Source organism: Propithecus coquereli, unplaced genomic scaffold (genome assembly GCF_000956105.1).
Source record: "Propithecus coquereli isolate 6110/MARCELLA unplaced genomic scaffold, Pcoq_1.0 Scaffold40, whole genome shotgun sequence".
Classification (NCBI taxonomy): domain Eukaryota; kingdom Metazoa; phylum Chordata; class Mammalia; order Primates; family Indriidae; genus Propithecus; species Propithecus coquereli.
Window position 1 is genome coordinate 1,689,536 of NW_012149730.1, and position 10,593 is coordinate 1,700,128.

The 10,593-nt window shown below is 41.9% G+C and overlaps 1 protein-coding gene across 1 annotated transcript in view; it reads left to right on the forward strand.

Moving 5' to 3' along the window:
* Nucleotides 1-1,963: 1,963 nt before the first annotated feature.
* CRYBG3 (beta-gamma crystallin domain containing 3) overlaps nt 1,964-10,593 on the forward strand; it is a 119,357-nt gene continuing 110,727 nt past the window's right edge. Inside the window, exon 1 of the mRNA XM_012652802.1 lies at nt 1,964-2,265. Coding sequence (XP_012508256.1) covers nt 2,117-2,265 — 149 coding nt within the window. The 5' untranslated portion in view covers nt 1,964-2,116. The remainder of the gene's footprint in view (nt 2,266-10,593) is intronic.

Below are 10,593 nucleotides of genomic sequence, written 5' to 3' on the forward strand. Positions count from 1 at the left end.
TGTTTATTTCCTTCGTGAAGTAGTTGCTCTTGAGAAAAAATATATCATGGGTCTGTATCGCTCAACTGTTCACTGTAAGGGTCTCTAATAACATTACATGATCTTGTACCTTTGCAAGCTGTCCATTAATAGAAGGGCTTCTACCTCGATTGACATTAGCATCATTTCTACAACACTGTAGAAAACTTTAAGAACTTTATATACTGTGATGTTACATTCTGCTGCCTCCTCACTTACTGAGGAGAGGGGTTATTGGAGAAATATGTGGACTATCACAGCGTTTTCCTCGAGAGCTATTTTTTAGAGAAAGATTATTATTAGTTAAAAACCATAATTCATTAATAAATCTTGCTCCCGCCCACTTTTATCCCCAGAAAGACATCCTGAACAATGTACCCTCGGGGTAGGCATTGAGGCCTGCTTTGGTCATAGTATTACACAAGAGGGGGAAAAATCTGGTAGTCATTTAACAATATTTGGGGGATATTAATTATTCTCTGGGCCTTCTAGCTGGGGGGGAACAGTTTGGTTGATGCTCTTTGCTTTCATATTCTCTTTGGGCTTTTTGGTAAGTGGGCCTTTAATGGAGATTCTCTCCTAACATAATAAAGCAAGAATTGGTAACTTTACTTTCTTATTCTAGTGTATTATCCTACCCTTTTCCTATTTTTGCAGACCCACAGAGAAGTAGGAAAGATTTGGAAACAAGAAAGGGTTAATCTTGGGGGATAGTCTGAGATAAACCCAACTGAAGAAAACTGAGCTGATTGAACTTTGATGGGTTAAATCCAGCCATAACAAATTAGAGTGAGTGCCTTGGCTCTGTTGTAATTAGTAGGAGCTGGAGGGCTTGTAGGAGGCGACCTGGGATGGCAGGGAGACTCAACAGTCACCAGCTGGTGCTGAAAGGACCTGGGCTTGTAAATGCACAGTCCACTCATGAGCAACCTTCTCCTCCATTATCCCAAAGCCAGAAGGGAGATCACGCCAAGGTTTCCCTCTGCCGTGGATGTTTCCTTTTTAGCTCACTTACTTGTATAACATTTCTAGTAAAAAGTTTTAGTGAAATTTTTAGCCTTATTACTTCCTTGATTTCTACAGTAGGGGCAGCTCAGCTTTAAACAAAAACAAAACACTTGTGTGAATGGGCCTGTCAATGTTTTCTGTACTAGGTGCTAGGGTATAAACACCGAAGACAATCCATACTATTTTATTTAGACATTTATTTTAAAGCAAGTCTTAAGGACCTTTTGGTTTCCATACTTCAGTGATGTCTGTGTAATGACTACAAAATATCTTCCAGCATTTACAAGGTTGAATCATACTTGTTTTCGATCCGTGTCGTTTTTGAAAGAGTTCGCGTAGTATGTACTACAGAGTGTGAGTTTAGAGCACATCTGGGGTAGGAAAACTTACTCCACAGTAAACCAGCTGAACAAGACGCGAGCTGGTGACCGCTTGACAGGTTCCGCCCCCACCCTTCACCTCTGAGTCTTGGACCTGGGGTAAACACGTCCTTCACACCCTCGGTTAAAGCCCCTGGAGTGGCTGTTTGTCAGCTGAAAGGCAGTCCAGGGCGCCCTAGCACTACAGCTCACCAGGTGTTTTCACAAACTCTTCCAAAAGTTCGAAAAACTTTTGCTGTGCTCTGACTGTGAGATAGAAAGCAAATCAGTAACACAAAGTACTTTTGCACGCAACAGCCAAGCAGGCCGCAGGCTGAGATCCCTTAAGCGGGAAGTGCGGAGCGCCCCGTCGCGCCCAGACAGGGTCCTCCTCCGCTGTCCGGCCCGCGCCCCGCGGGACCCCGCACGCCCGCCGCGGCGGAGGCGGCTGCGCCGGACTCGGGGCGGCGCCGCGGCTGCCTGCTCCTGCCGGGGGCGGGGCGGCCGCGCCGGGCGCGGGCGGGGGGCGGAGCAGCCGCCGCGGCGCGAGCAGAAGCCGCGCGGGGAGCGCGTAGCGCCCGCGCCTCTCCCGCCCGGGACGGACTGAGCCGAGCTGGCGCTCGCGCCGGGTCAGTCCTGCCGTCGCCGGGTCCCGCGGCGCCCGGCCGGGCTGCGGACACTGGGCACCAGCTAGTCCGCTTCCCGCGGACTGCCCCTGCCGCGCCCGGGAGATGTCCGGCGGCCGGAGGAGGGGCAGCGCCCCCTGGCACAGCTTCTCCCGGTTCTTCGCTCCCCGAAGCCCTTCCCGGGACAAGGAAGAGGAAGAGGAGGAAAAGCCGGGGACGAGCCAGCCTCCCGCTGCCGGCCGGAGCGCTGCCAGGTGGGAGTCGCGGGGAGCGTCGGGGGCCTGCGCGGACTCGCGGGGCCGGGGCTCCTGGCGTGACCGCCGGCGGCGAGCGGCTCTCGGGCCAGGCTGCAGTTCGCTTGCCACTTTCTGTTCTCCTTCCTCCCTTGCTGAAGTTTCCCCTCCTCGCCCAGTCCCCAGTGCCGCATCGCTCCCCTGCCCTTGGTTAGCTAAGTCTGAGGGAAGTTCTAGCCCGCGGCCCGGCGCTCCCACCCCCCTCCGCGGACGGGAGTCCGTTCGCGACCCACACGCGCCGCCCCAGGTTGTGTGGAGAGCCGCTCCGGCGTCCTGCCGGCGGTGAGGGGAAACGCTTGCGAGCCGAGCGGAGCCGTGAGCCGGGGACGAGGGCGCGATCCCAAACGCACTGTGTGGGAGTAGGTGGGGCAACAGTGGAGAAGGTAGAGTTTGGGGCGTCCCCCCTCAGCTGGTATTTTGACTTGTAATTGAAAATTTCTCGAAATGATTTTTTAAAGAGAATTGTGATAATGAGTTCCCAACACTGCATCAGAATATAAAAATCCTCGCTAATTTTACGTACCAGGGACTGGACTTTTAAGTGATGACACCCTCATTCTGTCCCATCTCTCTTCAGAGACATATGCCCCAAGTCCCCAGAGTCTAGAAAGGAGGATTCCAGCTGTCTCGGTTTCCGTAACGAAGACGCGCCCTTTCTCCTTCCTTCACTTCTACAACTCCAAAAATCGGTTTTTTAGATGTGTCTCATTAAACTGCCTGTTCTTGAGTCTTTTCATCCATCCTAAAGGAGATAGAGGGGTTAAATGAAATGCAACTCGCTGTCTTAAATTTTTGACGAGACGAAAGGCTTACACTCCCTCCTCCTCAAATTGCACTAGTAGAGTGTGTTACCTGTCATTGGAACGACGCACTCCAGAAAGCAGTGTTTACTTCAGACTCAAGATTTCATGTTGGGCTTCAAAGAAAAAATGGATGGGAAACAGAACTGTGACTGAGTTCCATCGCTATTCAGGTTTTGTGGTGTGATTTTAATCACGTGTGTGTTCCTCAGTTTCCCTACTTGTGAAATAATTTCCATTATGACCATCTGTTAAGATAACCATATCTTTCCAAGAAAGCTCTTACTATAATTAACTGGTTATTCTCCTGGCACGTTTCAGCTATTATTGCCCTGACTGTTGAGAGTTTAAAATTCAAAGTTAACACAGTGGTTAAAAATAGTTTTGAAGTCTGACAGGTCTCAAGCAGGATGTCAGATAGTTCTGCTGGTGTGGACAGACAGCTTGAGATGCCTGCCATCATTGGAACAACACTAACAGTCTTGTATAATATGAAAGCAGTCTGTGAAAGAAATTCCAAGTAGACTCAGCAAAAGTTGGTAACTTGAGAGTCAGTGTTAGAATGGAGGAAGCAGGCCAATTTCAGATTCGTGTCAGTATTGTCCTGAAATCATGCCTGCCTCCCTGCCCTATTTTGGCTTTTTAAGACACTTCTCATTTCTAATTTCTTTACTGACTGCAGCTGACCACTCTAGCAGCTAGTTCCTTGTCTACTTGTCACTTCTCTGTTCTCATCATATCCAGATAGGCACCGACTGTGACTTTTTCACAATGAAAATTTTAATTATGCTTATATGAACACTAATTTTATCTTCATCTTTTTTGGAACTTGCCAGATGTTAAGGGGATAGCAGATAATCCTTTGTGTGGGTGTTTTACTGTTTTAAATGAGCTTAAATCTCTCATTTCAAGGATATAAACAAACACAAAGCTTTTATTGAAAGTTTAATGAAACAAATGGAAACGCTTAGTAGTACCGAATGTCCCAGTAACACTATACTCTGGTGTTAACAAGATTGGAAACAGAATTGCAATTTGTCACTGTGATCTTATTTCAAAATGAAAGGGTATTTTGGCTATTTCTCTCTGTGGCAGTAAAAACTTTTAGTCTTAATGAGAGCCAGATTTACCTTTTGTGGTGGTGGTTTTCGATTCAGAGAAGTCAGTTCAACAGCCAGACAGGCTTGGTGTGGTAGGGTTGTAAAGATGAGTGAGAAAAGGAGTCCTTTCTCTCAAGGGGCTATGAGAAACTGAGAAGACCACTTGAAAACAGTACTACTAGCACCTATCATGTGTCTGGCACTTTACAAAGTACCTTCAGTAATATTATTGACAAACCTATATTATCAATATCCCCACTTTACTGTAAAAAAAAAAATCAGTGTTAAAGAAACTTGCCCCAAATCACATAGCTACTTTTCACTCAGTGAACATGTATAAAGTCCCGCACTGTGCCTGCAGCTCTGAACATACAGAGATTATGTCAGCATACTGGTTTTTCGGTGTACTCGAATTGCATTCCCTCAAACTTGTGCTGTGCAGTCTCCTTTTCTGCACTCTTAGTGTTGATTTACATGAATTTTGTGAATTTACACACGTACAAATACAAAATGGGACATAAGTCTTTAAGAACAGAATTCCTTAACAATTTAAGAACAGAATTAAAAATTAAACAAACATAATTGGGAGACCAACAAAAGTTGAATTTACAGCATTATCCTGACAATTGTATTTTGGCTACTCACAAAATGTGTATGGTACCAACTGGGCCAAACACAGGATCCCTGGGGAGTGCCGTGACTGCACTACTCTGCCTCATGATACAGGTCTTCCAATATTTCCCTATTTTGAACCACAGGAAAACCTTTATTTTTATGGTATGCTGTGAGTTATGTGAGCTTCACTTGGTGTGAACACATCATTTATGTATTGAGTTTGCTGCTGTTCTGATCTCATTAACCTTCCATAATTAAAAAAGTTCTGTTAGCATCAACACTGTTGTATATTCAAACTCAGATGTGGGCACTCAAATTGCTTGATACCATTCATATCTTGTGTTGTTGACCAGTTCCAGGAAGTGCTTATATTAATTTATTTTGGATAATATAGAAACAAAAACTGCAGTTGAAGTTTTCGCGGGATACTTGAGAACTCCCAGAGGATCATTGCTGCATTGTTAAGCCCAGTTTATGAGCACACAGGTATGGATTCGTTAGAAATGATGGGGGAGACCAGGGAGGGCTTCATGGTAGAGGTGATTTAACTGGGCCTTCAAGGAATTGGTGATGTTTCTGTATGTAGAGAACTTATCCAGGAAGATGGGAATAGGAAACAGTTATTCTAGGCTGAGAAAAGGCCTGCAGGGGTTATGATATGTGAGGGACAGAGTGGAAGGGGCCATAAGAAAGTTAGATTGGAGCTGGGTCTCTAGACAAAATGTTTGACTGTTGATTTCAAGTTCAGAGAATTTTTGCAAAAGCCTGTTAAACAGATACTGCTGAAATGGAAACTTGAAGGGATATTTGCCTTCTTATTTTATCTGCTTTGAGACAGTGATTGCTCAACTTTGTTTCTTTGCTGTATCATGCATGATGGACCTGTTTAAAATGAGCTCTGTGCAATGTTTGTAACTCCTCAGAAGGGAGATAGTAAGGTAAGAACAGCATTTATCAAGGACTGAAAGTGCACTTACTCCTGGGCTGGGTACTTTTACTTACAGCATTTTATTTAAACTTCACACTCAGCCTGAAAGGCTGGTACACTTATCACCATCTGACAACTGAGAAAACTGAGGGTGAGAGAGTGCTTAGTGTTGGATGCTGCAGACATTTTCGGTGGAACAGTTCTTTGGACTGTTTCGTCCATTGCAAGACATTTGGCCATGACCCCACCCAATTAATTGCCAGTAGCATCCTCTGATCATTGGGATAACTTAAAATACCTCCACCCAGGTGGGCGGGGGAGAGAATGGTACCACTCCCAGTGGAGAATGATTTACCCCAAATCATGAGAGGAGTAAGTTTCAGGGATGAGGTTTGAACTTAGGTCTCTAACTGCCTCCAAAGCTCTGGTTCTTTTTTTCCACACCATCCTGTCTACCACCCTTCTGAATGCTCATCCTTCAAAACACTTTTGAATATGTAAGTCAACGGGACCATTCCTTATTTTGTTCCAGAATGGGTGACAGTGTGGCACATTTTAGGTATCTTTCTTTTGGCTGTTACTTAGAGTGACCCAATGTAGTGTCATTGATGGAAAGAAGGTAAGACAGGATCACTAGACCCAAGGTCAGCAGCTGGGTATTATTCATCTTTGTGTCCTCTTTTACCTAATTCAGATGAGGAGTGAATCTGTGTTTGTCGATTGAAATGTTAAACCTCTTAATAGTGACTTTCAGCTAGGGGTAGTACACTCCCCTCTAAATGGGCATTTAGAAACATGGGGGATTGTTTTTGCTTGTCATCATGGCTGAAAGTGTTGAGAGGTTGGGGCCAGTGTGATAATGGGCTGTAGTGTAGAAGCTACTCTCTCAGAAACTGTCAATAGTGCCTCTGAGGACAAGCATGAGAGCTGTTATCCTTCAGGTTAAACTATCAGTGTTGACCACAGCATCAATTATGTGAGGAAAGGGAGCTTTGTTCTCTGAATTTTCATGGTGGTTGTATTTTTACTGATTTGAAGCACTATTCAAGATAATTGGTAATTAGTTTGTTGAATAGGAGACTCCTGTGCCACACCAGCAGTTCATACTTGCAGTAGTAAAGATAACTGCCAAATTCTGAAAGTCCTCACGGGTATGTATTTTATCAGAATCTTGGGTTCCCAGGTTAACTCAAAGCAAGAACCTACTCTTGTTGGCAGAGTAGAAATATAAACTATTTTAGGATGTCAAAACCCTACCTTTTTCAAGTGATTTCCATCTCTTAGGTTTAACAGGGTGTCTACCAGATGGCTACTTTGGGAATTCTATTTCTTGCTGTGTACATTCCTTGGAAATTGACTCAAAATGGTACACTCTAAATGTGTTAGAGTTACAAGTGTACCACAAATTGACTTGCAATGAATTTATGTAATCAGAAGTTCAAACTTTATTGAAAAGTTACAATAACATTGTATACAATGTAACATTATGAACAATAATGACATTTTTAGGATTTTTATTCATCACAGTGGAAAATTGTGAAAAGGTTAACAGCAAATTTTGTAAAGTAAGAGGAAAATAATATTCCCTCAAGGCAAAATATTTCATTTCCTACCCAGAGTTCTGATGATGGTGTATCTGAAGCCCAGATATACCAGGAATGCAAAATAGAACTATGGTAACAAGAAAATGTAGATTCATGTAAATTTAAACTAAGGAAAATAATCCAGGCTATATTCTGAAAAGGAAGAATCAACATGAAATAAAAGTTAAAGAAGTAATACTTATTTTGAATCTGTTCAATCTATAAATTGAGTAGCTGCTATGTGTCCAAAGTGCTACAGAGAGTATACAAAGATGAGCGAATGACCTGAACTGCTCTCGAAGAGTTCATAAATTAATGGAGGAGATAAATGTGTACATCTCTATTCTTAATATGAGCTCAGGTTAAGCCAAACATGTTTTTGGAATGTGTGACTTGTTTGGCTCAGAACACAGTATTTCATGAATGTCATACATTGTATCAGAACTTTTATTGGGCTGCCAAATATCTTCTCGTATTATTAACTTTTTTCTGAGCACAGTTTGGTGAGCATTCTTGGCCAAGCCAGCCTAGTGGGGGAGATGTGATAGTAGCTGTACCAGCAAGGTGAATGGAAGTATTTTCCCTCTATTCCTCTTGCTCCTCCCTAACCCCTGCAGGCTTGGCAAGTCCTAGATGAAGGCAGAAGAGTGCATCCTTTCAGCAGTCAACATTCCAAATGAGTGGCGATCCTCACACAAGATGGCTTGACGCTGATAGTGAACAAATTGAAGTTTTACAGCCAGAAATAATTCATTCTTAGTATTTATTTGGCAGTTGTGAATGACCAAGTAATGGTACACAACTCCAGCAGGACCATCCCTCAATGTTTAACTCACAGAATCATTTAATTGGAAATATCCTAAAGCACTGAAACAACTGTTTGCTTAGCCAAGTGTTGTTGTTTTGTTTTGTTTTGTTTTCCTTTTTCCTTGACAGATTAGTGATGACAAAACTGAACCACCCTTTATTGAGGCCCTACTTAGATCCAAGCCCTGTGCTTGGGACTTTAAATATATAAATTCACTTAATCCTCAGAGCACACTTATGAGAGAGGTCTCTTTACTCCATTTTACAGATATATAATTTGAGGCTTTGGGAGGTTCGGTAGCTAATCAAAAGTCTCATAGCATCTGTGGAGTGAAATTTTCCTTCCTGAATTCAAAGCCTACAGCATGATGTGACAGTTTCCTCTGCTTAACTTGGGAAGACCCATAAAAGAAGACTGGCCTTAGAAAATGGCTTTGAATAGGAATAAAATACAGTGACATGCAGCTGGACGTCTGCCCAGATGGACTGGGTCAGTGCTCTGTACAACCAAGAATTTGTAGTCCTGACAGTAGAGAGAGAAGAAAATGTATATACATTTATACAAATTATAAATTTATATTTAAATACATAAAAGGGTCAATCTCCTTCAATAGAGAGCTTCAAATTAAAACCATAACAAGATACCGTATTCTACCTATTTCATAAGTAAAACTCCAGTTTGACATGGGGAAACTGGAACTGTCATACATTACCGGTGGGAATGTAAGTTGATATACCACTTTGGAGGGAAATTTGACAAGTTCTGTTAATGTTACAGATTCACGTATTCAGCATTTCCCCTCTGGGAATTCCATCCGACACATACAATTTGCAAATAGACCAAAAGTTGCCTATACAAGTTTAGTCATTGCAGCATTGTTTTAATGGCAAAAGATGAAAAATAGAGTAGAATCCCATCAATTGTGGACTAATTGAGAAATCATAGTACATCCATGGTAATGGAAATTATGTAGGTGTCAAAAACAATGAGAAAACTTTTTATGTACTGTTGAGGAAATATCTCCAAAATACAGTAAGTAAAAAAAACCAACGTACAAACCATTGTGTATAGTATCTCCCCATTTGTATATAAAAGGAGGGTATGAAATTTGTTATTAGTGTTGTGTTACTTATTTTGGGGGGGTGGGGACTGAGTGAAGGGATGAGGAGCAGGAGAGAGACTCCTCATTTTATACTTATTACACTTAAAAAATGTGAAATACCTATTTTTGAAATTAAAAAAAAAAGACTGGAATAAGATCTGGTGAATGTCTGTGTGTAAGAGAAAAAAAACAAGAGAATTTGTGATCCCAAGTCGGCAAAAGTTTTCTGAAGAAAGAATGGACTGCATTAACTTGTTCAAGTGAGAAAAGTTCCGAATAAGGCTTAATAAATAGATAAAAGTAGCATTTATAATAAAGAGTGATATTTTGACATTTCCTAAAAGTATGAGTGAAGCTTACATATTATTAATCTATAATGTGAAATTGGGTGGAGTTAACAGTTAAAGCCACAGAATTATCCACTTAACTCATTTTTATAACGTCACTTATCATCCACCTTGACCTGCTGTGTGAGTCTGGACAGGTCATTAACCTTCTCAGAGTCTTTAGTTATAAAGTGAGGGAGTTGGCGCTCATCTCTAAGGTCTCTCCCAGCTTTAGCATACCTGCCAAAACTCTGTGGGGTCTAAGGTATGTACAAAATGAATATGCCTTATAAATTAGAAAGAACTTATGTTTTATTGGAAAAGTCACATATGGAAATGTGTTAGTTAATTCCTCCATGTGCTGCTAACATTTTTGTCATTTGATTTGAAAGAGTCACCTGTGTTTAGCATAATTGAGTGCCACTTGTGCCAGGCACTGTGCTAGGCTTTCAGAATCCAGCAGTGAACAAGGTACAACATGTAGCACTCAAAGCACTCATGTAGTTTTGTAGGGAAGGTGACATCACACAAGTATTTCTTCCTCTCTTAAAATAAGTACCAAGGGGACATGCAAGGGACTATAGGAGCATTTAGCAGGTGTGAGCCCAATCTTGAGTGTTCTTCTTAGAGAAAATTTTAATCTCATTTAAATGGTTTCTTCTGTTATTTCTGTACATGTATCTAAATAATGTTTCACTGTTCTTTCTTGATTTGTAAACTTTACTCAATATGTATTGACTTCTAGTTATGGTAGATCAGCACTTATCTATTTTGTACCCTTCCACATCCCTTCACTTATCCAGCCAAAATAGCTGTTATAATTTTAGCATTAAATCAAAAATCAGTCTTTAGATTTTTATGACTATATGGATATTGTTTTCTGGTAAGCCAAGTATTATACTATGATTACATTTCTTTGCGTGATCTTCTGTGATTTTTGGGGAATAAATTACCTTGTTTTTCATTTCTTTCTTTCTTTCTTTTTTTTTTTTTTTTTGTGGCAGAGTCTCACTCTGTTGCCCTGGCT